The sequence below is a fragment of the Aptenodytes forsteri genome, unplaced genomic scaffold, assembly GCF_000699145.1.
Source record: "Aptenodytes forsteri isolate BGI_AS27 unplaced genomic scaffold, ASM69914v1 Scaffold158, whole genome shotgun sequence".
Classification (NCBI taxonomy): Eukaryota; Metazoa; Chordata; class Aves; order Sphenisciformes; family Spheniscidae; genus Aptenodytes; species Aptenodytes forsteri.
The window spans coordinates 1,212,281-1,226,998 of record NW_008794601.1 but is presented as its reverse complement, the minus strand read 5'-3'; the positions used below and the strand labels follow the sequence as shown (position 1 = coordinate 1,226,998).

The window sequence follows — 14,718 nt, the reverse complement described above, 5'->3', positions numbered from 1 at the left end:
TTAAAATAAATCTCAAGGGTAAGAAAGAACCTTAAAACTTTGCTTTTCAGGTTGGTTCTCATTGCATTCTTCGTTTCCAGTCTTTCAGTATCTCTAAGCTAGACATGTCACCATGGCATTCTGGGTTTCTGAAGTCCATCCGTTATGTACAAGCAGTTCTTTTTGTTCGTCCAAGATACTGGGGCTTTGCTGACTGCCAGATGCGGCAGCTGGAAGCTGGATGTGTGAGATCATCCACACGTGCCCCTCATGATCCCTCTCTATTTCCTCCCCTTGGTTCAGACAAGCAGCATCCAGAGACATTTCAGTAGGAATATAAATCATTCAGTTGCTTCATGCAGAAGGGGGAAAAAAAATGCTTGACTTGGGCAGTATGTGAATCCTCACAGAATTTGAGTTTGGCTCCAGGAGCTGGGATTTTTTGCTTCCTGGAAGTTGTGAGCAAACACTTGCACTGAGCCTTCCACCCACCCACTCCTGCATTTTTTTTTTTTTAACATATTTTTTAGCTTGCATCAGGAGAGCAGGAACAGATGCCGACATGACGCTTGGGGCTCATCTGTGGAGCACCCCTAAACTTTTGTTGACTTCAAAGGAAGGCTGCTCCTTACCTTGAAGGATCTGGCTGTCAAACTAGCCAAGTTTTGTCTGGCTACTTCAAAGCTCATCCTTAGTAGAGCAGGAGCTTTAAAGTATGAACTGTGTGAACTGTGTGGCTCCCTGGCTTCGTTGGTCTGTTACATCTGTCTCCTGCACTCTGCAGAAATGTGTTCTTCCTCAGTGTAGCAAGGAAGGCTGCCTGAGGACACGTGGCTGCCTCAGATGAGGATCAGTAGAGCCTCCTCCCGCTGTCACTGGGCAGCCTCTGTGCAGCTGAACTCAGCTGTGCTGTCTTGCCCAGAGTGGAAGCACTTGGTCCAGAATTCTCCTCCTTTAACGTCATAGGAAACAGAGCAGGAAACGATGTCATCTGGTTCCTTCCCCTCCTTTTCTCCAACGTGGGAGTAACTTCGTGTTTTTAAAAACATACAACTCCCTTTAAGCTGGCTGATGACAAAGGCCAGATTCTGAGGGTGGCAGCAGATCCATAATTCCTGTTGACTTCAGTAGGAGCAGATGTTTCTTGGTGTCCCTCTGGGTTGCTGTTAACACTAGAACTGGCTTTTCACGCTGCCCTTTACGGAGTGTAAAGCCTGTCCTAAGGACTTCATGATGGTTGTCATCTTAAGAGCTGCTTAATTCAGACCTCCATCTACAGCAAACTAGCAGGAGTTGTTGAACAAGTCTAAAATACTTACTAAATCAAAACTCCCACTCAATTCAGTGAGACTTATGTCAGAGTGAAGCATTCAAGGTCTGGCCATGTGCATTTGTGTCTTACTTGGAGCGTACACATCTTCTGAATTCCCAGGTTGAGCAGAAGGCATAAATTAAGGCTTAGGTTTCACTGCTGACTCACGGGTTTAGCTTGCTCACCTCAGTAACCTGGGTTGAGCCATGGTGACAGTATTCAGCACGTTGTTCCAGCCAGCAAAGGGAACCTTAATTAAGACATCACCATCCCAAGTCAGCATCACCAACACTTTCTGGAAAACTCTTCCCCCTCATAGCTCAGATCATTCTGTGATGACTTTTCGGAGCGATCCATCATTTTTTGTTTTTATTTTAGCCACAAAAACGCTGAAAGCACAGGCAGTCCAAGTGCTCCAGGAAATGTCTGTCTTTTTTTCCAAGAGAACTGCTGTGCTAGGGCTTCTAATGCATGCTGGTAATTGCAAACATTCCCCTTTGGACTAGTCGTTGGGTTATTGTTATGTGCCTGTCACCATAGCATCTGGGCACAAGGCATGAATTCAGTGGCCTTGTTCTCTTCTGTGCAGAAAATATTCTCCTCCTGCTTAGCAGTTGCTCAAATGCCTTTTGGTCAAAAGCCTGGAGATGTGTGTTGTTTTATCCCTGCTTTGCAAGTGGGGAAACTAAGGCACAGCGTGGAAACGTGACTTCCAAGTGTTGCAGTGACAGAGCTGTGTGCAGGCCCACTTTAAATGCGCAGTTTGCAAACTGATGCCACTGCCTGGAAGCATTGGCCCGTCTGAGTTCTCCCCTTGTCTCTCAGGAGGGACAAGTATGCTTTTCTTGGCTCTTCCTTTCAGCCTCCGTCTTCCCTGCAAGTGCTGCTGGCTGTGGCATACTCGAGTCAAATGTCCTGGAATAAACACCCTTCCTTGCAGCCTTTTCCATTTGTGTGGGGCAGCTGGGCCAGAAAATGTCCCCTTCTGTACATCACCCTGCCTGGGGAGGGTTAGTCACAAGCCCTGGCATGGTGACAGGCCAGGGCTTTAACCCTTTTGGCACTAGGGACCAACCTGCTGGCTCTGGGGGGCTGGTTTTCTTTTAAAAACTTCCAGCTGTTGTCGTGTTGTTTTTCTTGAGCAGTCCAGCTGCAAACAGAGCAGTGTTACAGGTGGTGGCTTTGTCAGCGTGAGCAGAGCTGTTCAGGGCACTTGGATATCGGTGTGGCGAATACACCGTTTCCTAAGCTGGTGGGTCCTTAATTTCAGGTACTTCTTTCAGTGGATCAAGCACGGTGCTAGGAGCCAGCAGTCAATGCATTCCGATTCTGGGACTGATGATGGTTTACAGTGCTTGGCCTGCCATAAGTCATTGTAGAGCAGATTTTCAAAAGTGCTGAGCCTGTGCCAATCCCACTGGAGTCCATGGGAGGTGCTGGTAGCCTCTTGCATTAGGGAATCAGGTGGCTGATTGCTCTGGGTTTCCGTTTCCTCTGTTGTTCGCTTGGAAAAGTCTGTGGTGTTGCAGGCTCAGTTCTCCATGGTAGCAGGCACTATGAGCATTACCCTGTTGTTAAATCTGTCATCTGGACTGCTTTGATTAGGATGTGTGATCTGTAAAAGTCTGCAGAGTGATTATGTTCATTCTAAGACTGTAGTCATAAAGTGACCCTCAGTCTCGCTGAGGTTATCTCTCTACACATGCAAGAAAAAGTAGTTGATTTATGGGGTGGTTCACACTCTGCCAGATCCCAAGCCAGATACTGTAGTGGAGGGTACAATTTAGGAGGCTCGTTTGCAAACGTGGCTTACCAGAGTATGTGGCTACAGCATCTCTCTTCCGCGTGGGCTGGAACATGAATAGTTCTGTTGAGTCAACATGTAGTTGCTTTTTTTTTGTCTAGGTTAAAGAAGGGCCATAATCATTCTGACCTTGAGCACCTGGAGTGTTATTTTAGGACTTAGTCTGCTTGCAGAGAAACTTTGAAGCAGCCTGGGAGAAAAGGTAGTAAAGAGAGGGGACTACAGCTTGATGTCGTTTTAATTGTTGTGATGACATTGCGCATTTTTCTGGCTCAGAATCGGAGAGGTGGAAAGTCTCTCATCTCGGCCCTGCACACCCTGTTTTCCCGTGAAAGCAGAGGGCGGTGACCCTCTGAAGGTGAACGGGATATGCTAACGTGGGGATGCTACTAACTTGCTGCTGACTTTGTTTCTCAGGTGGAGGCAGAGGCTGTGAACCGGGCAATAACCATCGCCAACCAAACCAACTGCCCCCTTTATATCACCAAGGTGATGAGCAAAAGTGCCGCTGATGTCATTGCTCAAGCCAGGAAAAAGGGTGAGTTATTTCCCTTGGATGGAAGCACCCTATTAGCTCATGCAGTTCAACTCCTTGCCAGCATAAGCTTCATCCCTACAGGAGAGGTTTCTTTTTCCAGTGTTATTGTCCAGGCTCTTTTTTAAAAGGTCCCAAGCAACTGCTTCTGTCTCATCTCCCACAGACAAGTATTCAGTGGTCGTATCAGTGCCAGGAGCTGGTTCTTCTGTCCAGCCTAGAGCGCCTCTCTTCACACTCATCCTCCCACATTGAGCCATACGCCTTCATGTTACTGCAGAGTAATTCCATGCTGCCTCCATTTAATGAATCCCTCTGGAGATTGCAAGCTGTGTCCTCCTTCCAGCTGCTGTGGTCTTTCCTTGGTGCTTTCTGCTGAGCTGCTTCCTGGGGTCAGAAGTGATTCCAAGAGTCCTGACGGAGGTCTCTGACTCACGAGACCTGTTGGATTTAGTTGGAGTAGCCAAAGAGGTTACTGATTCCAGCTATGCTCTGTGCTCCTTGCTTGTGAAATAGATACTCCTCGTGTGCTGTAACTCACAGCCTGGCATCCGAACAGGGATTGGGATCAGTAGTCTGGGTTAGGCTGGGAATTGCAATCACCTCTGATAACTCTGCTTGAGGATGCTGCAAGAAGCAAGACTCAGACCTGGGGTGGATGCTGCTGCCTTGTGTCTCCTCTTTCTAACCGAGGTCTGAGGGAGCTGAGCTGGTCTGAGTGATGCAGTAGCTTCTCCCGAGTCCTGACCCTGCTGTCTTGCCCCCAAGGAGCAAGGGTTACAAAGCACAGTGAGTGCCTGTCTCCCTGCTTTATTCTGTGTCTAAACCCTTCATTTCTATTTAAAGCAGCTCTGAGTGGGTGAGTAAGCAGGAGGGATGATTTTCCCCCTTCTTTCCTCAGAAGGGTTGGATTTAATTTTATGCAGTCTAAATAAGCCTGAATGGATATACAAATGACATCACTTTCCATCTGGGTGTTTGGGGTGAGAAGAGCTAATTTCCTACCGCAGCAAACAGATTTGTGTTTGTGTATTGGCTCAGAAGTATTTTGGTCCCATGACTCCTGTTAAATGAGTTCAGAGTTGATGAGGAGGACTGATTTCCAAGGCATCTCTTTCTGTTCATGGCGTGGAAGCGGCTCAAGCTGTTTGGGATAAACCTTCCTCTCCTAGCTCCATTAGTGGAGATCATGCTGAAATGAGAAGATGTGTTGACATGCAAAAGTGGCTGCATGTTGCATTACCCCAGAAAACAACTTGATGTGGCTGTGCAACTCAATCCTATAAGCCAGGGAAGCACCCCTTCCTTTTTGTAGGTAAAGTATTGGAGACATATGCACCACAGAGATGCAGGATCAACAAAAACACCCTCTTCCATGCTTGCTGTCCTCTGCGACCACTAGGTGGCAAGTAGATATAGGAGCATTGGGATGAGGGACCGTACACTTACATCGCAGAAGCCATAAAACACAACCTGACTTGGGTGGGAGTTACCCTGCCTGTGAAAGGTGCTGGGATTGTCCCAGATGAATGATCCACAGAACTCATTACTTAGCCTCCTGAGTGAACTGGCATATGTGGTTTTCATTCAGATTGCATTTTCTCCTTATAAGGAGAGTTTGGGGTATAAATGGCATGCCATTCTTTGTTCCTTTATTTAAATAATTCAATTTAAATGCTGTGCAGTTACCCAACTGGTTAACCCAGGAGGGCCACACACACTGGCCTTGCCCTCCCAAGCAACAGAGGAGACATAACTGAAGACTATCCAAGGCAAAAACAAAACAGAATTGATTTGCTAAATGGAAAAGAACGAATGTTATTTAAAGCCAGATGTTCCCAGTGGCATTTGTATGGAGGAGATTCCCTGCAGACTCTGTCATTGGCAGATCTGGGAGCTTAAAACATCGCTCCCTGCAGAACAATCCTCCCTATGTATTGGCCCACAACAGGCCTCCCGTTAATAGCCAGCGTGTGTTTTGCCTTGTTCTGATTTCATAACCCTATTTGTGGCAAGTGATGTCAGACGGCCTCTTCCTCTGCTGGTGGATCCCCTCTGACAAAGGCTGTTCCTACACTTTCTGTTCCAGTGTGGTCCTGGAAGCAGAATGAAGCCAGTTAATGCATCTTTCTGCCTCAGCTAATGCACTCTTTCCCAGCTAGCTTGAGAGCCTACAGACATAACAGTAGCTCAGACAATGTGGCGAAAGAAAGATCAAATTTTTTTTACTCTGCATGATGAGGTGTGTAAGACCCTGCTGACCAGTTCTGGGGTTGCCTTTGCCAGTCTTTTCTGACTGAAGTATTTAGGGTTAGTATTTTAACTACCCACGTCTTTTGCAGGCAGATACAAATACATGAAGTGTCTGGGCTCAGAAGCCAGATGGATAGGCACTTTACAGAGATTTCAGGAAGGTTGCATTTGGTGAGCAGATCTGTGGGGCTACCAGCCTGCACTGCTTTTGAAGTTGCAGCATCTTGCATCTGCTTGGTGTGCAGATGTTGCTGGTGCATTCCAGCTTGCAAAGTATCATGGCCTTAAGGATCCGCTGTTCCTTCATGTGGTTCCAAAAATGTTAATGAAGAGGAAGGATGCACTGGTAGTTAGTGCACTGGACGGAGAGTCAGAAGATCCAATTTAATTTCCTAGTTCTGCTACAGATTTACTGTGCACCCTCGGGGAAATCACTCGGTTTCCCTGAGCTGCATTTGTGAACCAGAAACACTGATACTTCCTCTGTGATAGGCTTTCTCTGTAGGCAGGAAACTTTTCTGATAGGAGTTTTCTCTTGTCTGATCTATGCACAGAGCCTGCTCCAATAAAACCAGCCTTGTTAGATCTTTAATACATACACATTTATAAAAATATCGCAGGCGCTATTTTTTTCTTTTTCTTCCACCATCCCTTTTGTATCACACTGGATCTCCTCATGCTCTTACAGTTCCCCTCAGCCTCTTTCATAAGGTTCTTGGCCCAGGATATAATACAATGAATCTTTACAGTAACCCTTTCAAGCACAATTAATCAGCACTGACCTCAGCAATTGTGTAAGGGCATTGTGCACATTTTGCTGCTCCATGCTCTTATCAGTAACGGTATCTTTATTATTAACTCAGATATTTAGATGTTTGGATACTTATTTCGAGGGACTGATTTTTGGAGAATGCTCAGTGTTTCTTTAGAGATCTTAAGACAGGCATATAAAATTAAAGGCTTGCTTGTGAAAACATGTCCTTAGTAACATAATATAGTTCGAGGAGCATTGAACAGGCCAGGGATTTAATGATGTCTGATCATCTGGTTATGCAGGCCAGTGAATTCAATCCAATGTTCCGTCTCTGTGATCACATACTTAAGAGGAAGTACCAAGAAACCCTGCAGCGTGCAATGCTGGCATTACTTACCCAACTTGTCCTGATTCAGAAGGATGCTTTATGCCTGGAAGCCAGGCTGGAGATGCATGTTGCTTGGTGCTCACAGTAGATTTGTCTGTATTCCTGTCCTGTAGGCACTGTGGTGTATGGAGAGCCCATCACAGCCAGCTTGGGTACCGATGGATCTCATTACTGGAGCAAGAATTGGGCTAAGGCGGCAGCTTTTGTTACTTCCCCACCACTGAGTCCTGACCCAACCACTCCTGATTTTCTCAACTCGCTACTGTCCTGGTGAGTAGAGTTCTTTGTGTTGAAGAAGCACATGCTGTGCTTCATCATGAGACAAGTGGGTGATAAAAATAATAGCTGTTGTTGCCAGCAAGCAAAAGGCTGTTTCACCTTTAGGAGTAAACCTGTGACAATAAAGTATCTTAAATACCTGTCATTGTCTTTTCCAGTGGAGACCTCCAAGTTACTGGCAGTGCCCACTGCACCTTCAACACTGCTCAGAAAGCTGTTGGGAAGGACAACTTTACCCTGATCCCTGAAGGAACCAATGGGACTGAAGAGAGGATGTCCATCATCTGGGATAAGGCTGTGGTATGTCACACGTTTCATAAGCTTAGGCTGCAACTAGGCATTCAGAGCTGAAAGAGCTGCGGCAGTGTGTTGTTATCTCCCCCTGGATGCTTGTTATGGTCCTTCCGCTTGAGGTTTTTGCCCCTCTAGAGATCATTGGGAATCTGCTGTGCTGTCAGCTATTTGCTTTTCGGAGTGGTCCCCACCTGGCTAATGCAGTGACTCCTTTTGTCTTTCCCCAGGTGACTGGCAAGATGGATGAGAACCAGTTTGTCGCTGTGACCAGCACAAATGCAGCTAAAATCTTTAACCTGTACCCACGGAAGGGCCGTATTGCAGTGGGCTCGGATGCTGATCTGGTTATCTGGGATCCTGACAGTGTCAAGACAATCTCTGCCAAGACTCATAACATAGTAAGGATATTTTCTACGATGTGAGCTCTGCTGCTCATTTCCTCTTCTCTTCCTTCAATGCCAGACTGTGCTGCCAAGAACTAGAGCTCATGACAACTCAGGGCTTTGTTTTCTCAATGCCCCAAGCCTTCTCTGGTCTTACATCCAGTACAGCTCAGTTGTGTGAGCAGAAGGGAAGACGACTGAGTCCAAATCTTAAATCACATGAATACCCAGAGATTCCCCTTGGAGCAAAGAGCTTGTCTACTCTTTCTGAGTGTTGGATGCTTGGATCTGAGCACACAGAAAGCTCTTTAAATCTTCTAAAATATCAAAAGGCCTCTTATCACAATGTATCATTTATGATCCCTGGCTCGCTAGCAGTGGGAATGTCAATGCCCCTTTTCTGTTTTGGGGTCAGTGAAGCTTGTCAGCTCGTGGACACCTTTGCTGGAGATCTGATCCAGATCAATGAGTCTGAGTGGATTTACACCACGTACTGATCTGGCACGCGTGCCTGGAGTCATGCTTAGACATGATTTTACTGGTGATCATCCCAATGTTAGTTGGCACAGGGAGGCAGAAGGCAGCACCCAGACTAACCAGACCTTCCCCTTGTTTCTTCTGCGGCTTTGTGGTGGCACTGTTAGAGGCACTGTTTGCTTGTGGCCCACAGCTGTTTCCCATATCTTATACCTGGCTCCTACAGTGGAAAAGCTGTCCCACCCTGTGGGAAACTGCAGAATGGTCCTAGTGCAAAGGGCTGGTTGGAGTCTCCCTGTGACATTCGAGCACTGTCTCCAGAGAAAGCAACCACTGTTTGCATTTGTTGACGACTTGTTTCATTGCTGGCGATGAACCTATGGAATGTTTCCCTGGAAAAAAACCTCCTTGTTCTTTTTTCCGTGAATGCTTTCATTCACTCTGGAGCTGAAGGAGCAAAATTTTCTTCCACGCTTGGATCCCTGGGCACATTCACAAAGAAACTTTTTTTAAAGGTTTGGTTCACTTCCCTGTGACTTAACTCTGTGTCAGAATTGGTCACAGATGGCCTGGATTCATCCTGCCTGTGCTTAGACTTCTAACAGAGACAACCAGACTCAGAAGTCTGGTCACTTCAGTCACCTTAGAGGTGCTTCCAGACTGATCACACCTCCAGTCTGGAGAGGAATGACTTAGAGGAGGGAGCCCAGGGACATATCGCTATTAGGTGCCAAATTTAGTGGTCTGAACCTGGATTTGTTCTTAGGAATGGCTCAGAGAGCTTGGAAGTAGCTTGCTGGATGGAGTATTTGAAAGTCATTGCCATTTAATGGCTCTTGTCTTTAGGAAATGAATTGGACTCTTTAAATTTCCTAACACAAAACTCAGAGACTTTATCTTTTGTGGATATGCTGCAGTACAATCAGGATTGACTCCATGATTTTGCCATAGATCTGGGCTAGGCTGAAAGAGAACCAGGTCCACTGTGGAACGACAATTCAGAAATACTTTATATGCTAAGGACTGCAGATCCCCCTGAAACTCTTGCACTGTTTAAGAGGCCTCAGCACTCAATGATCAGCTGTTGCCCAAGGCTGCATCTTGAAGTTGTGCCAAGACTATGGAGGATGAAGGGCTCTCGTTTTCAAGTGGTTTGTTTAGAGTTTGAAGGGCTGTCTAAGAAATTGCAGCTTTTTTTCTTACATGTCCAGCTCTAACCTCTTCCCCTGTCATTGCATCGCCTGTTATACCTGGCATTACACCTGTTGGGGTATTTTTTTGTGTCTCATGCTGCACGTGTGCCTTGTGTTAGAGAAAAAATTGATAGGAGTGATGCCTTTACAGTGAAGGCATCCTAGTTTGGTCAAGTATAAAACAAAAGCCCCTTTCAAAGTCAGGCAGAGCAGTTGCTGTGACACAGGGAGAGGTAGTGATTATGTGGCATCAGATGATTGTTACTTTTTTTAATGCTAGAGCAACATACGGATATTGTCCAAGAATTCACACTGCTCTTGCCACTGTCTGGCAAGGAAACATTAGGAGCTAGAGAGGGAGATAGTGTTGTTCTTGGAACCAGCCTAATTCATAAGCTTCTAACCAAGCCGCCTCCTTTGCCACCACAACTTTTTTTTCAGACTGGACCTGGTTCAGTGTTGGTTTAACCGCCATTCTAGCTAATTGTAAATCTGCAGTCAAGCCTACCCATACTTATAACACACTTCAAGAGCAAACTCCATTATTAACTCAGTAAAAAAGACCTGGATTTGTCTCAGAGATGGTCACTAGAGTAACAGTCCCCAAATAACATGGTTGTAGTGCATCTCATTCCGGGATGCTTCATGGGTGGGACATTTACCAGTGATTCCTTTAAAACTTGTCTTTTTTCCGTGGTGTAATGTTTCCAATCCTGTTAATTGAGGATGAGCAATCCCATTAGAGTAAAACAAGATTGTCCTGGTCCCTGACCCATCAACCAAAACACTGGTTTGAAATACAGCTTTTCAAAATTATCATTATTTTTAGTATGAAACTCAGAGAAAACTTTATTTGGCTCCTAAATCCCCTGCAATTCAGAAGAGATAGGTGCCTAAATGCATTTAAACAGGTAGGCTTTGAGATATTCTCATTTGAAACTGTATTTCCTCTTTAAGAATCTCGTTGCAATGGAAATTTTGCATGAGTAAATCCTTAATTAAGTTAGACTGATAATAAAGACCAGCCTTTCTATTAAACCACAGCATATACAACTCAGGTAAATGCTGTTGAGTTTGCTTCCTTAAAATTTTGGCAATTAGCATGACTGGTGATTGCTAATTAAAGCACAGCAGGCTTTGCTGGGATGAGTACGTTTGCCTCATGTTGTGTTTTTGTTTGTTCTAGTCTCTGGAGTACAATATCTTTGAAGGCATGGAGTGCCGTGGGTCTCCCCTGGTGGTTATCAGCCAGGGGAAGATCGTGCTGGAGGATGGGAATCTCCATGTCACCGAGGGATCTGGACGGTATATCCCCAGGAAACCATTCCCTGACTTCGTTTACAAGCGCATCAAAGCAAGGAGCAGGGTGAGTATAAATGGTTGGATGCACATTTGTTCTCTCACTGAAAATCCTGAGTTAAAGCGGGTGGAAAACAGATGCTATCCCCTGGCTCGCAGACACACACTTCTGCAACAGAAAATGTTCCCTGGATAGGAGCCATATTTATCTCATTCCTCTTTCATTTTTGCTATTCACTTGAGTCATTACAGGAATATTCTTTGGCTTGAGCTTGGATTTTCTGCAAATTTTATTTTTCTGCTCTTTAATTCTTCTGTGTTTTGGGACACCTAGACAGAGCGTGTGTCCAGGAACTGTCCAGTTTGGACATGGGTCAATCTGCAAATAACCCGGCAGGCTTCTCCTGTCAAAGAAGTACCAGGAGAAGTTATTGATAGCATTTATATATCAAACCTTTCAGCAACAATTCAGAATTCTCATTTATTGTTACAGATACATTATGCTGCTTTCCCTTCTGTCAGATACGATCAGATGCTCTTGTCTGATGACTGGTGAGTCACAGGCACAGCCTACTGACTGTTTAAAAGTGAGAATTTTCTATTTTTAAGAGGCTAAAATTGTTGGAAAAGTGTTTTTGTAAAATACACCCATTCAAAACAGAAACTGCCTTTTGATATGCCTTTAGTTGGTAAAAACTGCCAGAGAAGATGACACTGAACTCAGCTGCAACTTAGTTGCTGAGAGTTTAAGAAGTTTATTTCTAGATGAAGGCAGATTTCTGAGGAGAAAAGTATTTTGATGTTTGAAGTGTTGCCCTCTCCTGGACAAAACCAGAGCTGTGTTAGTTCTGCTGACCATAGGTAATCTTCACATTCCTTGCAAATGATCTTTCCTTAATTGTTCTTTTGAAGAAATTGCAAGTTACCAAAATTACAACCTCAAATAATTTAGCACCGCAGAGAACAGATTCGTGGTTTCTTTTGTGTTTTGGTCTCCCACAGAAATACGTGTCTGACCTATAAATCCAATTGGGCAGCATCTCAGCTGGAATAATTGCATTTAACCCAATCTAGAGCTCCCAAGCTGGTGATGTGAATCTAGCCTGGCTCCTCTTTATGCAGTCCTGCCTCTGCCTCAGCATTGTTTTGCTTTTTGGGGATGAGTAATAAGTTTCATTTGAGAGTTGTCAGGAGCCTTTAATACAACAGCAGGGAGGTTGAGATCATTAAAGGGCAGAACTTGCGGTGCAGGGGACAGACTGGCTGTCTTCTGTAGGCTGCTCACACCAGCTAGCAACTACCTGGAGCCACAGCAGTCCAGAGCGCATTTCATTTTATCCATGCTGCTTCAGAGACCAGCTACCACCCAGGGATCGGCACGGAGGAGATGATGTACACTTTCAAATCCTCTTACCAAAGACGAATCTTGAAATGTGTGTCTTTGGCTTAGCAACATCTGGCCAGCTGTTTAGTTCTGTTTTGAAGGCTGTTTTGACCCTGAAGGCTGCTTGCTTCTGTGTTTTGCAGCTGGCTGAGCTGCGGGGTGTGCCTCGAGGCCTCTACGACGGACCTGTCTGTGAAGTGTCAGTGACACCGAAGACGGTCACACCAGCGTCTTCAGCTAAGACGTCTCCTGCCAAACAGCAGGCCCCACCCGTGAGGAACCTGCACCAGTCTGGATTCAGCTTGTCTGGTACATACTTCTATGGGGCTAAATTGCTTTGAAATCATGGCTTGTTTATACTCCCATACTCTGAATTAATTCTGCTGAAATTGGAAGGCAATGAGAGAGACTGTGATGTGTTTTTAGCTTGGAGGTTATCCCTTTAGAAAGGAAGAAGAGCAGTATAGGAGCTATTGTAAAGTCCTGCTTATTTTCATGCCGTGGCATGAATGCTGAGTACCCCATTGCGTTCTGGGCTCGGTCCTCAGCCGGGTGTCTGAAGAGGGCAGATGGCACCAGCTTCAGCGGAGCTTTGCCAGCTGAGACCAGCTGTGGATCTGGTATGTGGCAGATTTGGTTTCTCAGTGTGCTGTTTCAGTGCAATAAGGGAAGACTATGAAAAGGAATAAAAAGGCTCACTAGTGCAGAGTTATTAATGCAGAACAGGTTTCAGCAGAATTAAGGCACTGGAGGCCAGTAAGGGCTTTTCCTCCAAAGATGACGCATTTTGGTGCACACGGTTGGAGCCTGGCCTAAGAGGACTTGATGGGTTTCAGTGCAGCTGTGCTCTCCTGAATCCCTTGTCCTGCAGCTTGCTCATCTCAAACTCTCGCTGGCCTGGGGGATCTGACGTTGCTTCTCTCTCCCGCAGGGGCACAGATTGATGACAACATCCCACGCCGCACCACTCAGCGCATCGTGGCACCGCCCGGCGGACGTGCCAACATCACCAGCTTGGGCTAAGGACCGACCCCTTCTGTGCCCGCCTAGCGGACCAGGGGACGGGGGCACCTGGAGACCCTTTTTGATTCTTTTAGAGCCTGTGACAGTTACTGCGGGCAACCAGTGAGGGGGGGCTGAAGTAAGGCGCCTCTTTCAGTCCCCTCAGATTCCCTCCTCATCTTCACCAACCCCTCTCACTTCCCCCCTCAGCCCCTACACATTTAAAGAAATAAACCCTGTTTTGACACCTCTGACATGCAAAAGTAAATGTAAAGAGGATGTTTGAGATATGTGGCCTCTGTCCCATTCAGCATCTTTCTTTTAATAAAGGAAGGATAAAGTGAATTTCCCGGGAGCTGCCTTTAAGACACACACAAAAAAGGAATCAATAAATAATAAATGTAAAAAATAGCTTTTTTTTTTTTTAATGTCAAGCAGAAGAGTAGTTCAAGGGTTTTAAACTGGATATTCTATAGGGTTCTGTGTTCCAGCAGAATAGCTAGGCAAGCACGGAGGGACACGAATCCCAGCCTGTCTGTAACCATTCCCCACCACCGCCTTTGAGGTCACTGTATAGCTATCTGCTGCCAAGAGAGAGAAACAGGATCCAGCACTAGGAATTGACAAAGCGCATCGCACCCAGCCATCGGGTGAGCTAGAATCGTTGGGGACTTTGGTTCTGTTGGGTTTTTTCATTTTTTTTTTTTCCTTCTGGATTTTGCTGCAAATTAGGTCCTTGAGGAAACTTTTTTTTTTAATTTTGTGTGTGTGTTTTTAATATGTTTGTATCATTGTGTTTACGAAGCCTTACCTGAGAACTGGGGATCTCCCTGTTCTTCCCAGTCCTTCCCGAACCTCATTCAAGTTACAGACTCCCGCCAGTGTCACTGCCACCCTGGTACTTCAGGTATTCCTAGGTTGCATCATTCCAGCCAACGCTTGCCACTTAGCTGCAATAGGAGGTTGCGGAGCAGGTTCATAAGCTATGATCTTCACTTCAGTATACTAGGTCTTGAGCTGGTGCAAACAAAGGGGCTGGATTACCAGCTGAGGAGCTGGGACAGAGTTTCTTGACAAGTTTTTAGCAGTTAGTTTGTCTTCTGTTCCTGGAGGTGGAACTCAATAAGCAGGGGGCTGTGGGCAAAGAGCAACATGTTGCTTGAATGATTTCTGTAGCAGCCACGTTCCCCCTTCCTGGCCATCAATGAGTGGTTATTTAAAACTTTATGAGAGCTTATCTTTAGCTCTCATCGAAAGGCCGGTCAGTTGAGCGTGTGCCTGAGCATCTGTGGCAATTCCAATTCGAGTCCAGAGGCCCAGCTGTTGTAACTGGGAGCCTCAGAGCAGCTCGATGGGTCAACAGCAGCTGAGAATCTCTCATA

The 14,718-nt window shown here is 45.8% G+C and overlaps 1 protein-coding gene across 1 annotated transcript in view; it reads left to right on the top strand.

Annotated features, from left to right (window-relative positions):
- DPYSL2 (dihydropyrimidinase like 2) overlaps positions 1-14,136 on the top strand; it is a 53,420-nt gene extending 39,284 nt beyond the window's left edge. The window contains exons 8-14 of the mRNA XM_009273036.2: positions 3,513-3,633; positions 7,139-7,295; positions 7,463-7,604; positions 7,826-7,996; positions 10,838-11,017; positions 12,478-12,643; positions 13,266-14,136. Of these exons, the coding sequence (XP_009271311.1) occupies positions 3,513-3,633; positions 7,139-7,295; positions 7,463-7,604; positions 7,826-7,996; positions 10,838-11,017; positions 12,478-12,643; positions 13,266-13,357 (1,029 nt within the window). The 3' untranslated portion in view covers positions 13,358-14,136. The remainder of the gene's footprint in view (positions 1-3,512; positions 3,634-7,138; positions 7,296-7,462; positions 7,605-7,825; positions 7,997-10,837; positions 11,018-12,477; positions 12,644-13,265) is intronic.
- Positions 14,137-14,718: the final 582 nt, after the last annotated feature.